Consider the following 21,217-nt stretch of genomic DNA (forward strand, 5'->3'; position numbering starts at 1 on the left):
CTCTTATTGTAAAGCCTGTTAATGGCAGCTGTCCACCAGGCAGATTTGATTTTCCATGAGGAGCTTGTTTTGCTCCTATCAGGTACAGCTGGGTCAATGCAGTTATATAGCTGTTTGTATAAAGCAGTGGTGCAGAGATCGGCATAGTTGCCAGTTCCATCTGAGGGGGAGGCACAGTGAAGCTATTTATACCATGTCATAGGAGGTTATAATCTGCTTTTGTGAAGTATTTTAGTTTATTTGCTGCAAGGGGGGGTGTCAGGTGTGGTACTTACTTCAATGACACCAATTTGTGGTTAGATATCACCAGGGAGGACCTCACAGTGGGAGTACTACAGTGGTCCCCCATACTGGTAAGCACCTGATCTAGTATGTTGGCTCCCCTTGTAGGGGGTGTCAACCAGCTGGTCCAGGGCATTGGAATTAATGAAATTGAGTAACCTTTGGGCAAGTGAGTTTGACCATGAGTAATCTACCCAGTCGGTGGGTAATTAAAGTTACCCAAAACAATGGTATTCAGATGTATATTGATAAATTTAAGTAGATCCAAATAAACAGAGTTGGTGTCCTGATTCATGGAGGGGTTCCTGTAGCTGGCAATTACTTGAATAGGTGCCCTACAAACAGTCAATAGCACCTGAAGTGTATCCAGGGAATCATATTGTTTAAACAATCTGGGTGTGTACGTATCCTTAAAGAATATTTATACATTGCCGCCATAGTTTGTACGCCTTCAGTTTTAGGTCTGAAGGTGTGGAAGGAGGTGTAGCCTGATATGGCTATGGTGATCTCCACAGCCTTTAACCAGGTCTGTGTGACTGCACAAATGTCTGCTTCTTCCAAGCTGAGGACAGCTTCCAGTGAGTTCAGTTTCATGTTGACACTCCTAGCGTTTAGCAGCATAACCTTGATGTTGTTTGTACATGGGATTTTACATTGGAAATTTTATCCCAAAAAAGGCACTTTGGGAGTGGCAAGAGCCTTGGCCAGCATTCAAAATCCCAGGGGTGACAGTTGAAGACCATCTGTGGCAAAGCATTGAGGTCTATTAAGCATGTCATCCCAGGCTGACAGATAGTGGATCCTCTTAAAATGACACTAAGCTAACTATTGAAGTCAACCATTCTCTGTTTGCATTGAGGCATCATCCTAGGTGAAGGTAAAATGCAGCTGAAGGCCAAAGGAATACCTGCCTGAGACACATACTCCAAGAGCTCAGTCATGTCTCTCCTCATACAGTCCAGAGAGGTACGTCTCAAGTCATACATACCAACAGGAACTATGACGTAGTCATAATAGTACCTGCTGTTGACAGAATTGAGTGCATGTGTGATATGGCATATCCTGGCACCTCACAGACAGCTGACTGTAACCTTTCCCTTATGTAGCTTGGTGAGAGGGACATCAATGTGTCTCATGATATAATCACCTGTGACTAATATGTTTGATTTTGTCTTTTGCCTTAAGGGTTTGACCGGTGAGATAGTGGTCTGTGAGCTATTATGTGTACTATGTTCTGCAGAGGTAGTATTATGTATAGCATTCTTGCATTTGCATTTGTGAGGTAACTGGTGTTTAGGTATGTTTCTGATAAGGACCTCCACATATGTGATTATGTGTGATGTGGGTTTGGGTGGAGTAGGAGGTGAGGTGTGCATGTTGGCAACCCACGCATTGTCATATGTATTGACTGGTGTGTGAGAGGTCATGTATTCAAGTTTTGTAATATAGTTGCATCTCTCACACATTGTGTGTGTGTGGAGTAGGAGTACAAGATTGGGGATGCTATCCACATCTCTTCAACAGTCATTGATAATGCCATTAGCAATAGATTATTGCTTGTCTATACGTCACAACAGGCCATGGTTAGGCAGTGGCATTACAGATGCTTAAATGTAACATGTTATTACCTTTATGGTGTTACTCTAAGGTAAAACAGTACGTGACAGTGTGGGATAACATAGTAGATTGATTATGCTGCTATGCCAGATGTGGCATTTGCATGGACCATAATCCTGTTATCAGGCAGGGTCACAATAGCATACTTACAAATGTGACAATGTACAACTCCAGCAAAGTAAAGGTCATCCTGCTACACCCTTGGGGTTCACAGCCTCAAACACACTCTCTGTAGGCACTCTTTGCAGTGAAAATGTGGATGTCCATGCATGCACAGAAAAGTTGTTCAACGTTGCAGTAATCACTTTGTCCTTGCAAGTCTACAATGGCTGTCAAACAATGAGACAGCAAATGGATGTCATGTGAAGTGATATGGGAACATAGTTTTGTGTTCCTGGAACATAACTGTACAGTATGACACACCTAGGACATGTGTGAGGGACAGAAACATTGCCTCTGTAGTAGGCCTCACATCCATGTCACACAGATCACCGCCATTATGCTGCTGAAGGGCAGGCTGCATGAACTGCTGTTAAACTGTTACATAACATGGATCACTGCCACTGTGGAGCTTGCTAGAGTAAACTTGGACAGCAATGTTACTTGTCATTGAATATTATTTTGTGATGCAGCAGCTGTGCTCCTAATCATCATCATGCCAGTACCCTAGTCAAATCCTACAAGCCTCAGAACCCAATAGTTTCAACCACATGTTTCCTTTCACTGGTTGCACACACTTCCTGAGCCTGCATCTTTTATTTTTTCTTCTGCCTTGAGCCTTAACATGGTATCAATAATATCTGATTTGGATGATTTGCAAGGCTGGACAGTGTTAAGACAGAATACTGCTGAGCTGTCTGGTGCAATACAAAGGTAAGACTCCTGAAGCATGCCTGCTTCATTTCAGAAGTGACTTCGGAGCTTTGTTTTGGTTAAATTATTTGTTTAGAATTGCACTGAGGGACTTAAACTCAGGTAATACAGTATGAATCCTGTCAGCATTTCACAACTGTAAGTAAACCATAGTGGGGTATGTACTGTCATACTAGTAGCTGGAGAAGTTTATACTGATGAACTAATAACTGCCTGCAGAAAGACTTGTATTAAAATAGTGCACATTTTTAAAAGACTTTGGATTTCTTTTAAAGTTTATAGGACCCATAAGATCAGGGTGCCCTGGAATTTGTTCTATTTTGTCATAGATATGGAGTAAAGTTGCCTCTGATCACCTGATAATTTAGTAAGTAAGAGGTTTCCACATCTTGAGATTTTGTTACTCATTGGAGGCAGTTGATCCCCTGACAGTGATTGGTTGTTGTTAGTGTTCACCTGCCAAGCATGGAATAAAGTCTAGTGAATATTCTAGTTTGTTGGCTTCATGCAGTATGGGAATGGGCGTTCTGAGGCAAAACTGACTCAAGTGTCAGGAAGTGTTTAGGTCAAACAGTTCTAGCGATAAAAATAAGTATAATTTAAATGGTATTTACAGAAGCCACTCTGTATTTTAGTGATTTGTGTGGCAACTGATGTGTAGGAAAGTACCAGTGCTGAGAGCTGCAGTTCCACGCAGAGTCAGGATAATGGAAGTTTGTGTCATATGATGGAATCAACCAAACACAAAGAATTGGGTTTGCTGAGAGCTCTGTCTTACTGTTACCAGCAAGAATCTGAGTCTGCAAAGCAGTCAATGAGCAGTAGGAGTAAAGTACTACCTGAGCAAATTTGGATTAAAGTTGAAGATGAACCCGCTTGTGAAGCCAAAAATACCCTGATGGCTGAGTGTCTCGTACAGCTGCATCATCAGCAGGGTCCATCTGATGGCGGTGAAGCAGATGACAGCATACCACAGCCAGCAGGTCCATTTGTTGGCGGTGAAGCAGATGACGGCATACCACAGCCAGCAGGTCCATCTGATGGAAGTGAAGCAGATGACAGCATACCACAGCCAGCAGGTCCATCTGATGGCAGTGAAGCAGATGACAGCATACCACCGCCAGCAGGTCCATTTGTTGGCGGTGAAGCAGATGACAGCATACCACAGCCAGCAGGTCCATCTGATGGCAGTGAAGCAGATGACAGCATACCACAGCCAGGTCTATCTGATCGAGGTGAAGCAGATGACAGCATACCACAGCCAGCAGGTCCATCTGATGGAGGTGAAGCAGATGACAGCATACCACAGCCAGCAGGTCCATCTGATGGAGGTGAAGCAGATGACGGCATACCACAGCCAGCAGGTCAATCTGATGGCGGTGAAGCGGATGACAGCATACCACAGCCAGCAAGTTCATCTGATGGCGGTGAAGCAGATGACAGCATACCACAGCCAGCAGGTCCATCTGATGGCGGTGAAGCGGATGACAGCATACCACAGCCAGCAGGTCCATCTTATGGCAATGCAGCAGATGACAGCATACCACAGCCAGCAGGTCCATCTGATGGCAATGCAGCAGATGACAGCATATCACAGCCAGCAGGTCCATCTGATGACAGTGAAGCAGATGACAGCATACCACAGCCAGCAGGTTCATCCGATGGCAGTGAAGCAGATGACAGTATACCACAGTCAGCAGGTCCATCTGATGGCAGTGAAGCAGATGACAGCATACCACAGTCAGCAGGTCCATCTAATGGCAGTGAAGCAGATGACAGCATACCACAGTCAGCAGGTCCATCTGATGGGAGTGAAGCAGTTGAGAGCATACCACAGCCAGTAGGTCCATCTGATGGCAGTGAAGTAGATAACAGCATACCACAGCCAACAGTGGAATGTCAAGAAGATGTGGATTGCTGTCCTCCTCAACACCATGAAGGACTTGAACAGATACCATTAATCAGAAATGGTAGTGATGAGGAACTCTTTAGGAGCCCGAACCATGCAGCAGAGGGCAGTATCAACATACCCACAGAGCAGGGCACTGTCATTGAAGAGCCCACCGCTATCAGCTTTGTAAGTGCCCTTAAAATTCCAGGTGTGTTGGAGTTTTCCCTCTGCTTACTATTTGCTAAGCTTGTCAGCTACATCTTCCTTTACTGGCTACCACTGTTCATTCCCAACGTAGCACATTTGGATTCAAAAGGTGCTGGAGATATATCCACACTCTTTGATTTTGGAGGAATTTTAGGTGGGATAATTGCAGGTATAGTTTCTAACTACATGGGAGGGAGAGCGACAACCTGCTGTGTGATGCTCATTGTAGCAGCTCCCATGTTGTTCCTGTATAACAATATCGGTCAGAATGGAATTGGAACCACAATTGCTATGCTGATTGTGTGTGGAGGTCTAGTGAATGGTCCATATGCTCTCATCACTACTGCCATCTCAGCTGACCTGTTTCAGCTCCTGCTTCACATCTGGAATACATTTTGGATCACACCTGGTTTCTACAACAAGCTTTCTGTACTTTTTAAGGGACCAAGATGGGGACCAAGAAAGCTAAGACTGGGTCTTCCAGAGGAAATTCCCAAGGTTTGCTGTACTTTGAAAGTAGAACTGGTATACCCGAAGAAGAAAAACAGTAATTCTTCAGATATGGGACTGATGCACAATTATCAGTACAAGCAGAGGTCATTGTCACCTTTTCATGCAAATGTCCGAGAGCAGCGAACAAGACATGGTGGTTACATTGGTGAAACTGGTGGACTTTCAAGAGAAAAAGAGCGACCTTTGGAACATTACAGTTTGCATAATGAGCGTAGCACTTCATACATACACCAATCTCATACACACCCCCACCCTCTCTCATACATACACCACACCTCACACATCTATACTACAATGCCTACCTTCCCACAACAAGCTCTACTACTATCTACCCTTTTAATATCCCTAACCTACATTACCCATCTTAGCCTCCACACTAATACATACCTACCTCTAACCACACACACCACCACCTCACACCCCCAGATATATCCCACTCATATTCACAGATCTCTCCAGAACTTTACTCCTCCAGCCCATCCAATCTTTTCAAACTCTCCTTACTCCCTACATCACCATCTCCTCACCCCACTCTATCTACTTTCTCTAAGACAACCCTCCCCCCCAAAAAACATACTTCCCTTTATCCTCTACTTTTCTTCAATCAGCTCCTCTCTCATATCTCACTCTCTCTGTCAGGTGACATCCACCCTAACCCAGGCCCAACCCCTACCTGTACCCACCCTAACCCAAGTTCTAATCAACACAAACACAAGACTATCCGCCTCATGACCCTAAATGCACAAAGCCTCCATAATAAAATCCCCACCCTTCATGCCTGGCTGTCTTACAACCAGCCAGACATAACTGCTGTCTCTGAGACCTGGCTCAAACCCTCCATCAGAGATATTGAAATCCTTCCTCCAGGCTACCACATTATACGCAATGATAGAACTCATAGAAAAGGAGGTGGCGTAGCAATTATCTACTCCTCCACTCTCACTTTTACTCCATTGACCAACCCCATCCCAACATTTGCCAATGCAGAAATGACTGTAGGCTTTCTAAAACTTAACAACTATAAATCCATCTGCATTTGCTCCATCTACATCCCACCCGGAGACAATACCAAAACTCTGGAAGACATCTTCTCTTAGTTTAACTCAAACATCAAATATGAAACCTACATTCTTGGTGATGTAAATATTAACTGGACCTCCTTCCTCATAGATACCCCATCTCACTCTATCAACCTCTACAATTTCACCCAACTAATAGACCTCCCTACTAGGCCAAACAAAGATGGTTCCTCCGGTACCATCTTAGATTGGATATTAACAACACATCCCAATCATATCTAGAAAGCTGGTGTAATACCAGACCCCCTAGGCGACCACTTACCAGCCTTCACTGACCGCCTATCCTCACACATAGAAAAACAACACATTTTCAAACAATCCCATAACCTATCTTCCTTCAACCCCAAAATCTTCTCTGAATGCCTCAAGGTTACTAATTGGTCCCCACTGAAAATTCTTCCACTAGATAACACCGTCACATATTTTAACCAAACCTTCCTTACCTTACTTGATAAAGTAGCCCCTTTACAAATCAAACGTATCAAAACAAATTCCTGCCCCTGGCTATCCCAAGAAACTAAATTGATAATCACTCAGAGAAACAAAAAGTGGAAACTGTACCAAAAACAGAAAAACCCCACCACCCTCCAAGAATATAAACATCTTCGTAACCTGGCCAAAAAATCAATAACAAAAGATCGCAAAAACTACTACAGCAGTCTGCAATGCAAACACTCAAACAATCCAAAGAAATTCTGGACATCCATCTCTTCAATACTCAACCCTGGTAATACTTCCAACCCCTGCCCCAATCCCAACCTCTCAAGTCTTGAAACGGCCACTAACTTCAACACATTTTTCATTGATTGTATAGCTAAATTATCCTCCACTTTCCCTAATCCATCCATCAATACTAACCCCTCACCCTGCACCCCAAACCCTCTCTCTCACCCCCCTCCTCCACCGCTATTCTCACTTAAACCTGTCTCCACCTATACTATAAAAAGACTACTGCAAAAGCTAAAACCATGTTGCAATGCCCCTAACATCCTTCCAGCAAATTTTCTTCAAATATCAGCCGAATCTATAGCCTATCCCATATCCATCCTCATTAATAGATCCATTCAGGAATCCTATGTACCAACCATCTGGCGTTATGCATACATAATTCCTCTCCACAAAGGTGGTAAGAACACAGACACTACCAACTTCAGACCCATAGCTATACTCTCTCCTCTCTCTAAAATTCTAGAGAAAACCATCCACTCCCAGCTCATGCCCTACCTAATCCAGCACAAACTCCTCTCTCATGCCCAGCACGGCTTCCGCCCAGGCCACAGCACCATGACAGCCCTCATTTCCTTCCTCAAAACAGTCAACCTAGCATGCGAGAGCGGCAGATACGTATCTTCTCTTTTTCTTGACCTCTCAAAGGCATTCGACACTATTTCCCATTCACTCCTCCTGTCCCAGCTCTCACACTTGCATCTATCTCCCTCAACCCTAGACTGGTTCTCCAGCTACCTTTCCACCCACCAGCAGGCTGTACAATGGAAAGAGTCAACCTCCCCTTTCTTACCTACACCCACAGGAGTTCCCCAAGGATCAGTACTTGGCCCTCTGCTCTTCAACTTATTCATTAACAACTTTTACCTTTCCATCCCTGAAGCCTCAGTCATCCAATACGCAGATGACTCCACTATCATCTGCTCAGCCTCCTGCCCCTCCAAACTTCTACTTAATACCCAAACAGCCTTCGCCAAAATTGAATCATGGATGCAATCGCATCACTGTGGCCCTAAATGCCAACAAAACAAAGCTAATGATATTTACTCCCACTAAAACTTCCCAGTTCCACAAAGTCCAATTTTCCATCAAAAGTCACAATAACACCCCTCTTGAAATCATTCCTAGTACCAAACTACTTGGCATTACCATCGATGAAAACCTAAAATTCGACTCCCACATCCTCTCAGCAATCAAAAAAACCCACCAGAAAATCGGCCTCCTCTACAGACACAACTACTACCTTACTCCATCTTCCCGTCATACCCTTGCATCTACCTTCCTTCTCCCCTCTCTCTTGTACGGTGCTCCCCTATTCTCCAACCTACAACTCGGACTCCATGCTAAACTTGAGGCCTGTTACAACAAAATCTGCAAATTTGCAACCAATTCTAAGAACTCTTCCCATCACTGTCACTCCCTACACACCCTAAACTGGCTAGAACTCCACAACCACCTAAAGTACCTACAACTTACAACAGCCCACAAACTCATCTTTAAACCAGCAGAATGCCTCTCTTGCTAAATCTCTAACACCCTACACACCTACCGCCCTGAGATCCACAGGCCAAAACCTCCTGCATGTACACAAACCCATCCACCCAACTGGTAAACTACTACTATCCCACACTATAGCCAAACTATGGAATAATCTCCCACACCACTCGTAATATACCTAACCACAACAATTTCAAATCCATGCTTCTCTCCCATCTCTCCTCCAAATGGGAATGTCCTTCACATGCTCCCACCTAAAACTCCCACACTACTAACTCCACACCTAAATCATCATTTCTTTGCCTACTTTAACTTAATTCAGAGATCTTGCTCAGAACACCTTTTCATAAATCTTTTGCATGCATGCCTCTGGCCTACCTTACTCATTTTCTCAAACTTTCATTGTTTGTTTTTCTTATCCATTGTACCCATAATATTGTTTTCCTCTGTAATATTGTTAATTTGTCTCTATTCATATGTATTTGTATGCCTGTTTGGGGCTTTTCCCCTCGGGTCTCCACTGAAAAAGGGTAATTCTTACCCAGCTGGACCAACCAGGTTAACAAATGCAAATAAATAAATAATAAATAAATACAAAAGTCAAAAGATTGGTCTGGTTACTAATCAAATCATCTACCTGGAAAAGGCTACAACAAGCCTACAGAACCTTGCATCATCTGGGACATGTGTGTGGATCAACAAACAGGCTGTGGCCTGCTTATTATCTTGAGTAGATGTGTCCAACCTCAGAGCTCTTCCATGCCCCCAACCTCTAACTGCAACATCGATATCATGCCCCAAAACACTTTTTTGTTTTGTGTTTTTCACCGTGACCTATAACTCTGCTGGTGCATGCACCAAAGCACCATTCTAGTTTTGATTTTTGTGCCAAAGAAGGATCTGTGTGTTCCCGCAATATTTCATGTCAAAGAATCAGTGCGTGTGTTCTCGCTGAAGAGGGACTCGTGTGGATTTTTTGAAAGGACAGCACTTACCTGTGTTAATAGGTAAGAATGAGTGAGTACATGCATGAAAGCAGAATGTATGTGCATGTGAAAGAAGAGTGTGTGTATGTATGCATGACAGAGAGACACATGCACAAAGAGGCTAATGACGATCAGTCTACCTACTGAACACAAATAAGTTAGCTCACAAATATATCGTACATTAAAAGTACACTTTCATTAAATTGTTGCTTTCCTGACAGAGAGAGTGTTGTATTGAATATGAAATCATACCACTCAACTGTATGGATTTTCACTTCATCTTCCAATTTGTGTCTTTGCTTAGGAAATAAAATTGGTCATCCAAGGTAATGCAGTTCCAGGGAGTAAGAATGAGACAGCAGCCTAGGGTTAATGGGTCAGTAGTGGATTGACTTTGTGGGAATGTAGCATATAAAGTTGAATTGTTTTTTCTGACAAACAAAAAAAGTAACCAGTACTGTTTTGTCATGGATGGGTTCTAAGCAGTGGCAGATTGGACAACAATAAGTACAGCTTTGGTGGATCATCAATACTGGCAAATCAGGGGGGCACAATGTCATTTTTTTAAATGTTGAGGGTTTTAGTTTGTATGTGTGTTACAGACTGTGGAATATGTTTCTTTGTTTCAAAACCTGATACTTGGTTACTAGGCATGCCAAAAGTAGATTTTTTTTTAAGACATAGCTTCTTGCCATTTGCAGTGGAAGGATACTTATAATTTTATGGACAATGCTAGCAGTGTGTGTGTGGTCCCGTAGGGATCTGGAGGATGCCAAGTCTACCATTGCCAATGTAAGTGACCTGGAAATGGATATTGGGATGTTAGTGAAAAATACAGTAAGTGGGCTTAGAAATATAGTTTAATTAAACAAAATGCACTTGCAATTTGCAGGCCATAATTTAATTTATTTCAGGTAGTCCAGATCCTGGTAGATTGTATCCCATTAGACTTAATTAGGAGAGCTATTATTCCTGGGAAATAAGCAGCCCTAGATTCAGTGAAAGCTCTGTTGTTGTTTGCAGGTAGGAAGTTGCAGGATGTGGATGTAATGTATTTTATTTATTATTTTTAATGCATTTGTCATTTCAAAGCATGGTTTTTGTTGGAAAAGAAGGCAGGATTGAATGAGCCATATAATGCTTAACTGACAATGATGGGATAGAAAGATTATAAGTGATGTATAATGTTTGCAGCTACAGTTGTTTCAATGGTGTCTGTGATGCATAACTGTTTTGGGCCTGTGTCTCTTTTATTTTTTTCTTTCTCCAGATTTCTTGCTCTAAGGTTGAGAGGTAGGGTTCCATGCTAAATCAAAAGGTTGTATTTACCTTGGAAGACTTTTCAGCATAAATACGAGAAACAGAGCCTTTTTGATATATTTGATTATTTCCAATATAAACTGCCATGTAACCTTGCAAATAACCTTCTTATTAAGCTACTTTAATTCTTTCGAAATTGACAAGTATGCTTCATTGGTTCAGACATAAGCACAGAGTGCTAATGTGACAGCTCAGTAAACTGTCAGTCTGTGAATAACTTCTGCACAAATTAAAATGTCTGTCAAATGGCTTTAGATTGGAGGGAAGTTATATGTTTACTCCAGTATGTAGTATGATCTTAGAGACTTTATGGATTTCTTATTGATTTACTTTTGCTGAGCAGTTGTTTGCTAATTTATTGATGGTCCTTTTGGTGGTGGGAAATTGGATGGATGAGTCCACCTCTAGTATGATTCAGTGAATGTGTGCCATGTAATTACTAAGAGAGAGACTTAATATGTATACTGAATATATTTTTTGTAAATGGAATTCTTAGTTAAACAGGCCCTCTTCTTGGGCAAGTAGACTTGAGTAACCAATATTAGATTTTAGCCATCCAGCTAGGAAAGTTTAGTATGTGGATTTTTCATCGGTATGATGAAGGCTATGCTACTTACTCAAGGAGTATATTTATGGCTATCCATTCAGTTGTCGTGTTGCTGAACTACATTTTTGATAATGAGAGGAGCTTTTTACAGAAGCTGAAGTTTTTGTATCAAGAACCTGTCCATACAGAGCGGTTTGTTTATGTTGCAGCGAAGGCTGTGGTCTTTGCAGTGAGCGTTTCAAGTATAACCAATATTTCTGAGGTGGAGGAAGTCTCTTCAGGCAGGATCTTTCTTAGCCTGGAAAGCACGCCAGTCATGAAATTTATAGCCAGTGAGAGACAGAGGATAGCAAGAAGCTTTTAATCTGTTTGGATAACTAAGTGAACTTAGTCCTTTGACCTTTTTGTCAGAAATGGTTGTAGTCTTTCTTTGGCAGGGTGTTTTCTGAAGCACATGCCAAAGGGGCTTTGCAGTGAGTAATGGCTCTTATAAAGGAAGAATACAGGGATGTTATCACCACTTTGTCCCTGAATGATACTCTTACTAATGAGGTGGGCCATGTAAAAGCTTTCTGTACAACAGAGACAACATGGTGGTCAAAAGTCAGGTTTCTATCAACCTGAGTGCCCAAGCACTTCATGACTGATTAGTGCTTACAACATTGTTATTAATGTGATAATTTGTGGGGACATCACTCTTCCCAAAGGGATGATGATGTATTTTGGCATTTAGCTTGAGGCTATGTTTCTGGCACCAGTCATTTGTTTCGATGAGATCCTCTTGTAGCTTATTTAGAATTGTTTTATTAATTCAGTAATGTGAATTATTTACTTTATTGCAACTTTATTGGCTTATTTTTGTGGATTATAGTATTGTAGGTCTGCTAATGTTGACATTTTATGTCGCTGGACTGCTGGAGTGGTTTTCCTAGTGAGAAATGCTAGTGCTGTAGTGAATATCTGTTTATTTGTAAAAAAAAAAAAAAAATATATATATATATATATATATATATATATATATATATATACACACACACACACACACACTAAGATGTTAGTTAACTGTTAGATTAAAAAATTTGAATTAGAATTTTAAGGCAAATATTAGGCCTTTATTACATTTATTCATTGTTCAAATGCACCTACATTACAGCCAGGAGGTTGACTTTGGTCGCCCGTGGCAGTGAATGAGTTAACAATATGATATATTTTATATGCGGCCCTAAGACAATTTCTATTCACTCAATGTGGCCCCAGCAAGCCAAAAGGTTGGACACCCCTGATCTTGAGCTTGGTGCCAACACTTTGCTTCTGGTGACAGAAAAAGAAAAGGAGCTTTGTATCCCAGCAGAGTGATTGTTTGTTTTCAGTAAGCACTGCTTGATTGGTATCTAACTTCAGAATAACTGAATAACTGCCTAAATACTCCATCCTTAACTTTACAAGGTGTACATATTAGTTTCCCTTCCAGCATTTGACAGTGCTCTGTACAGACTCAGATGCCTTGGGTGACATTTTTTCTTGGAAACCATGATGGAATTAACTGCAATACCATGTTGCACACAGGACAACCAGCATGCAGTGACAAGCACTGTTCCTAGAGTTGCGGAACAGATACTCATGACATTGAGCAATATTCTCAATACAACCGTTTAATCAACAAAAAAGAATCTGTTGCCATGGATATGAGGTTTCCCATTTTGACCTTTACCACCTTGGTGGATATGGGTATTCTGAGGCAATGTAGAAATCGCCTCATGTTTACCGACAACCACTTCATTCTCAAACAAACTGATATGGCATGTGAGAAATGTATATACACAATGTCACTTGAGGCAAAGCTCTCACATAAAAGTACTCCTAATATCAATAAGGTAGCCAGTGGTACACACACTGCACCCATCACACAAAATTCAATGCAAACATGAGCTGAGGCACTGATATGTTGTTGTTCTTCTTTCGGCTTTTCCCAATTAGGGGTCACCACAGCGGAACTCCGGTCCGATAATGATTGGCAGTAGATTTTTACAGTGCCGAGGTGTCAGCTCAGTGCCCAACCTTCAATGAAGGCGTGCCCATTCACATATGTCTTTCGAACGCCACTCGACCACGGGGAGGACATGCAGACTCCACTGACATGTAACCTTAATAAATCACAAAGACAACATAGAGAAAGTCCAGATAACAAATACCCTCAGCAGTCCCATATGCACTCAGCAAAAACAACACACATATCAACACATAGAGCTACATCTCATGGAGGACCAACCTATAAGCCCATAATGCAAGTTGACACACAATCCAACATTCTAGTCATCGCAGACTTTATTGTGAGATGCACTGATGTCCCTTTCACTCAGCTGAGTAAGGAGAAATGCACAGTCACTTGCTTATCAGGGGTTCTGATCCACCACATTATGTACATGCTTATGTCATTGGACTACAAGTAACACAAGCTAAAACATGTCAAAGATACAAGTAAATTAAAAGCCTGGAATACATGCTCTCTCGCACACCAGTAAGTACATATGACAATCATCAGGTTGTCACCATGCACACCTCACCTCCCACTTCACCCAAATCCATATCACTCATACCTACACACGTGGAGGTCCTCACCAGAAACATACAAAGGAGAGATGAAAAGTCAGGAAGCAAAGGAGAGTAGTAGTGCTGAAATTGAATTCATCCTCAAGTCTTGGTGAGTACCTTCGTGAGTTGGACCTTGTTTTTCACAAAATCTTGCCAAGGCAACACTGATATATAGACTGTATTTATATATTATATATCATGGACAGGAGTAGGTCAAAAACAAAAAAGATAGCTGGGTGCACAAGACCCAGGGTAAAAAAGTGCCCGATCCTGGTAGGCGCACTGGTGCCAGGACTGGAAAAAATGGCAGTGTAGAATCCTCAAAATACTTCACCCAAATCCATATCACTCATACCTACACAAGTGGAGGTCCTCACCAGAAACATACAAAGGAGAGATGAAAAGTCAGGAAGCAAAGGAGAGTAGTAGTGCTGAAATTTAATTCATCCTCAAATCTTGGTGAGTACCTTCGTGAGTTGGACCTTGTTTTTCACAAAATCTTGCCAAGGCAACACTGATATATAGACTGTATTTATATATTATATATCATGGACAGGAGTAGGTCAAAAACAAAAAAGATAGCTGGGTGCACAAGACCCAGGATAAAAAAGTGCCCGATCCTGGTAGGCGCACTGGTGCCAGGACTGGAAAAAATGGCAGTGTAGAATCCTCAAAATACGGAAACATTCCTACAATGGGGCCAGGCCAGGCCCTGGGGGAGGATGGCCTCCCTGTTATAGAAGGAAGTAGCAGTCCACAAAAATTGATTGGCCAAAGAAGAGCCATAAAGACGATAGACTGGACTATTGAGGATAAAAAAAAAATATATGTCTTGTTACTATTATGTAAAAAGCCCAGCATTTCCAGACACAAGATACACAAAATGATTAAGAGAGAAATTAGAGGAAAGAAAAATACTTCCGCAGGAAAAACTGTCAGAAGCTTCAAATAAAAATTTGTGTTCATTAATACAACAGATTTATGAAAAACAGTATATAGATCAAGAAACTGATCTGTTTGGAAAAAGAAGCATCTGAGGAAGTGTGCAAAATATAAACAACAAAACCTAGAAATATTTGAAAAATATAAAAAATAAATATGGACATGGGAAAGAAAGAGAGATTTGATATGGTGCAATATTTATGCAAAGGAGAAAGCCAAGTTAACTAATATAGAGAAGGCAGTCTCAAAGATATTTGAAGAGAAATACAGGCAAAGGCATCCAGATATGGAAAATTTCACAATAAAAAATTAATAGCACAAAGATGTAATGTGGAAAAGAAGATTAGTAAAGCAGAAGTTAAAGAAATAGAAGTTGAAGTTATGGAGTCCCTGCGAAGTGAAGGATTTAATGTAGAAGGTCTAACAGACTACATCTCAGCATGATGGAGTGAGTCCCCAGAACAAGGAAAAGCAAGAAGATCAGGAGACATGTGAAAAAGAAATATGGACATGGGGAAAGGAAAAGTGATTTAATATGGTGTAATATTTATGCAAATGAGAAAGCAAAACTAACCAATACAAAAAACAGCAGCATCAAAGATATTTGAAGAGAAATACAGGCAAAGGAATCCGGATATGGAAAACTTTACAATACAAAAAATAAGAAGACAGAGGAAAAGTAGAAAAGGAGATTAGTAATGGAGAAGTCAAAGAAATAGAAACTGAGGTTATGGAGCAGCTGCAAAGAGAAGGATTCAGGGTAGAAAATTGAATGCAGAAAGCACCACAACAGGATAGAGCAATGGATATCCAAATTAAGGGGAAACCAGTGGAACAGGAAGCAATTGGTCAGGTGCCATATCAAGATATTTTGGAGGCTTCCACAGGAAACCAGTATAAACTTTCACTTGATTCTAGACAGCAAGAAAAGGAACAGGAAACTGGGGAAACTCTGATGCAGTCAATGTTGAGGAGTGATAGGCCAGTGAGTTCCCACATGACAGAGCAACAGATAACACAGGATGAAATTGAAGAGAATGTGCCACTGGAAGATGCTATAGAACTTTCTGTAGAATGCCCACAGGAAACGGAAAACAAGGGATGTTCCCTCAGTTTGGAAAAAAATGAGCTAAGAGAAGAGTTGCTTGATTTAATGGACATGGATAGATATATTAAGATCAATGAGAGAAATAGACTGCAGAAGGTCAATAAAACTGAAAAAGTAAGAAGTCTGATAAAACAAATGAATGCAGTAATTATGACTGTCCATAGAGATCCAGGTGATATAACAGACATAAACAGGATATACTACTGTGCTGCTAAATTAATAACTGATAAAGTTCTACCACAAGATCATGGGTCTATATTATGATATCCCATGCTTAGAAGAGCAAATGACAAATAATCGACCCCATGTAAGCAAAAGCTTTCAACTTCGAAACCTCAGACAGCGATTTTTTTCCAAAGGAATAAATTGCTGTTCCGAGAAAAAAAAAAACTATAAAACATTGCATAATGTGGGGGGCTGTGCATAGCCCTCCACACACCCCCCGACTTAAATATGCCAACTCCGAGATTGCACTACAGTACCGAAAAGGCAAAGTAGCGAAAGCAGCCTAACAAATTCTTTCTCAGGGAAAGAATTCGCTGAAAAGCCACTTTGCTATTTTGTCTTTTCACGCTTTTCAGTTCGACAAAGACGCATTCGACAACCTGTGTCTGCGACAGCGCAATAGGGAGCCCAGATCACAGGGTAGTGAAGGAATGGAAATGGGAAATCGAATACTATCATGGAATTATCGAATAGAGAAAACTATAAAGCAATTAAGACAATAAGTGTCACTGTTAGAAGATTATAGAAGAGGGAACAGATCAACAAAAATACTAAGAAAGATAGATGTGATTAAAGCAATGCACAGTATTAGAAAAGACCAGGATCTATAATGCACTATCACAAATAAACTAAAAATTTCAGCACAGGTGGAAAAACTTAGATGATACACAGATAAATATAAAGGAAAAGTACAAAATAAGCAATGTATTGATGACCCAAAAAAAGTTTTACAGAGAACTGAGAAATAAGGTAAAAGGAATTGAAAGACCACCATAAAAGAGGAAGTAGATACATTTTGGAGAAGTATCTGTGAAGATCCTGTGGAACATAACAAAGATAATAAATGGATAGAAGAAGTAAAAGAAAGAATAAGAAGTTTAAAGGTACAGGATATGAAATGGGATGAGATAACAGCCGGAGAGATTGTAACAAAATTAAGAAAACCCTCTAACTGAAAAACTCCAGACCCAGATGCAATACCTAACTTTTTGTTAAAAGTATTAACATCTTTGCACAAGGATTTAGCCATGAGTAAGAACTATTTATATGTGCACCCCGAACAGACACCACACTGGCTAACAACAGGCAAAATGATGCTCTTACTTAAGAGTGAATCTGCAAGCTACCCTAAAAATTATAGACCAATAACTTGCCTTCCGACAACGTATAAACTATACATGGGAACTGATGCTGACAGAGTTTATAGTCATTTAGAAGAAAACTTAATTATGGCAGTAGAACAAAAGGGCAATAAATGAAAGTCATATGGAACAAAGGATCATTTGTTGTTAAATAAAGCTATAGTGGAGAACTGTAAAAAGGGGAGGAATCTAAATATGGCATGGATTGACTACAGAAAAACATTTGATAGTATCCCACATTCATGGATAAAAGAGTGCTTAAAAATGTATAAGATACACCCTACACTGATTGACTACATTACAGTAACCATGAAACAATGGCAGACCACTTTGCAATTAAGCCATGATAAAGGACAGATTATTATCCTAGGGATAAAAATTCAAAGGGGGATATTCCAGGGTAACTCTCTGTCACCGTTGCTATTCTGCCTTGCCATTAATCCATTAAACTGTAGCTTAGGCCATGGCTACAATTTGGCTCCTAGAAAACAACAAAGTCTAATGACTTCTCATCCTCTCTTTGTCGATGATTTAAAACTGTATAGCTCATCAGATGAGAAACTGAAAGCACAGCTGCAGGTTGTCAAAACTTTTTCAGATGATATTAGAATGTCATTTGGTCTTGATAAATGTGCAAAAGCAACCTTTAAAACAGGAAAACTGCAACACCAGGAAAACATAATTTTGGGACAAGAATGTGATATAAAAGAACTTGAGCAAGAGGCGGTGTATAAATACTTGGAAACTGATGAAGGATCAGGAATAAAACATGAACAAATGTGAATAAAACTCAGTAAGGAATACTTTAGAAGACTTAAATTAATCCTGAAAACAGCATTGACATCTAGGAACAAGATCCAAGCTAGAAATCAATTTGCTCTTCCTGCCCTAACGTACAGTTTTGGAGTGACTGACTGGCCCCAAAAAGTGTTGGATAGATTAGATATAAAAACAAGAAGGATGCTTCATGCTCACCAAATGATTTATAAAAATCAGTGTATACCAAGATTATATATTCCCCGTTCCGAAGGAGGGATGGGCCTCCTTGAAATTGATTACATGTATAGATTTACAATCGTTGGACTCCACACATATCTACTGACCTCACAAGATCCAAATGTAGTGAAAGTTTTGAAACATGAGGAGAATAAATCTAAGATAACGTCTTTGCTTAATTTAGCAGAAGCATATCGATGTCAAGCAAGAATGGAAATCAAAACAGAAGTAGATAAAAACCAGGCAGCAACTGAGTGTGCCAAAAACAAAAGAAAGAATATAAGGTGAAGGACCAGATGAGAAGGCAAGAAATGTGGAAAAAACAAATATAGTTGAAAGTATAGAAAACTTCTGGAAGAGCCTCATGTTGATTAAGAACAAATGCAGGAATGGTTAAGGAGAGGCAAATTCAAACCAAGAAATGAAAGGTTAATATTGGCAGCCCAAGATAGTGGGCTATGTACATGCTGGTTTGCAAAGTCCATTGAACATGTGGGAGAAACAGACAGATGTAGGTTTTGTAAAACCGAATTGGAAACAGTCACACATCTTGTTGCTGGTTGCGACACACTAATGGCAGAAGGACTGTACACTGAAAGGCATAATAATGTGGCAAAACTGTTGCACTGGGGATTGTACAAACATTATGGTATTGAAGTGGCTGAAAAACACTGGAAACATGAGCCACAAGGCATCACAGAAAATAATGAAGTTTATATCACATGGGATCACCCACTGACAGACAGGATCCAGGAAGTTAGCATTGTGGAGTCCACCTCTACAGTGAGGCCAGTCACCAGTGGACTCCCTCACAAATCATTCTTCAGACTGCTCCTTTTAGGCATTTACTTCTCCACAGTCATGGCCACTCTCAGCGGTCTCTGGATGACTATAAATTTGCTGATGATTGCAAATTAGAAGCTGTGTTTGCATCTCACACTGACACAGATGTTATCCAGGATGGGCTGACAGAGATGTACAGTTGCTGTCAGAGCCATGGACTAATATTAAATGCCATGAAATACACAATACTTTCCTTTGGGCAGTTATCCATCCCTGGTAACTATCGTATTGACAGCACACCTCCAACTGTTGACCCAGTAGTCAGGAACTTATGGACACATAGATAGTGATCGAGCCTTTGACTGTCACATGTCTGTAATATTGGGGAAATCATTCTATGTTGTACAACCTATAAACAAAGGTATGGCATGTAAATTCAAGGAAGCCATAGTTCCACTGTATTCGGCATTCATCAGACCTGTCATTGAGTGCAATGCCACCTTTGGTATGTAACTAACCAGGGCTATCTGACAACAGTAACATCCACAGAGGTTCCTCACTAAACCACTTCACGGTGCACATAACATGCCCTATGCAGACAGCGTCAAGGCCCTATCAGTGTATTTGATCTCCTACATGGTTTGGAGGGGAGGTGTATGCCTGCCATAAAGGGTAGTGTCAGACCCCACTGTGGACCTCCTGCATATCCATGAAACAACTAGCATCAGAAGTACCTGTCTACAGACCTACACCTTACCTGTAGTATAAATAGGATATGCTGGTGAGACAGGTATGTAACCCAGAGACTACACCATATATGGAATAGGCTCACCATGCATGTGAAGCAGAGTTCCTCCCTAATGCAAATCAAGTGCAAGTTACACAACTGAATGGGGAACAGGTCAATCATACATGGTTTAGGACCAATGTCTCTAATGGACACAGGGAAACTGTACATGGTTCATCTCCCACTCCCCAGCTTGTAGATGTTTCAGATCCCAAAACCCTGGTTACACTTATCAAGGGTATCAGACTTTGACAGAGGTTAGGGATGCATTGCTAGGCTAAAAGAAGCCCTTGTGTTCTTTAGCCTAATAAACACACATGAACCTATGAACCTACACTATTTTACCTTTCTGATAAAATTTTTCTTCTGCTGCTGACATTCAATTCTGTGCTCTAATGTTGATGGGTTGATTGTAGATGGTTACCCATAGGTGTGTCCTACACAATCCTGAAAGTAAAACATAAACATTTCCATGAGACACCTATCATTGTGTGACTACACAGCTATTACAATAGCATCCCTCGTAATGTACACACATTATTATGGTATACTCATTATAAATGGCAATGTACAATATCGCTAAATGACCAGTAAAAGTATTATGTCAAAAGCAACAATGGATGAAACAAATTCATATTAATGTAGGTAGTCACCTTGTGTATCAGACACATAGCTTTATTTCCCTGCATCCATGAGAAGGATGATAGGGATGTGGCACAGGTATCATCATCATCGCTTGCACAGGGTGTTGTGTGGGGGAGCAGGAGGCCTAGGCTGACCCAATAGGTTGGCGAGCTTGTGTGTAAGTCAGGAAGGGAACCAGGCAAGATGGGCCATGAAAATGTGGTGTGTGTGTCTGTAGGTGATCTGAATCTGACAGTGGTGTGTGAGTGTCTGCATGAATACAGACAAGCTCAGTGCTAGCCCTATGTGTCTGATTGTTGGACAGCTGTAAGCCATGCAGGGTAAAGTTGGCAGTTCATCGTCTCTGCCCCCGAACATGTGAACTGGCTTTGTCAGAATTTGCACTGGCACCTCCATGCCCAAGGTCAGATGCTGTGCAGCTTCCTAAGACTGACTGCTGTCTACTGGGAATGTGTCCTC

At 41.0% G+C, this 21,217-nt stretch overlaps 1 protein-coding gene across 9 annotated transcripts in view; it reads left to right on the forward strand.

Moving 5' to 3' along the window:
- CELF2 (CUGBP Elav-like family member 2) overlaps positions 1–21,217 on the forward strand; it is a 1,986,852-nt gene that overhangs the window by 571,457 nt on the left and 1,394,178 nt on the right. Inside the window, exon 1 of one of the 9 annotated variants that reach the window (XM_044088296.1) lies at positions 2,636–2,772. The exons of the other annotated variants lie outside the window; for them this stretch is intronic. Within the exon in view, the coding sequence (XP_043944231.1) occupies positions 2,684–2,772 (89 nt within the window). The 5' untranslated portion in view covers positions 2,636–2,683. Of the gene's footprint in view, positions 1–2,635; positions 2,773–21,217 lie in introns of those variants that run through there. 9 annotated transcript variants of the gene reach the window in all.

Source organism: Protopterus annectens, chromosome 11.part0, assembly GCF_019279795.1.
Source record: "Protopterus annectens isolate FY-2018-M chromosome 11.part0, PAN1.0, whole genome shotgun sequence".
In the NCBI taxonomy this organism is placed as follows: domain Eukaryota; kingdom Metazoa; phylum Chordata; order Ceratodontiformes; family Protopteridae; genus Protopterus; species Protopterus annectens.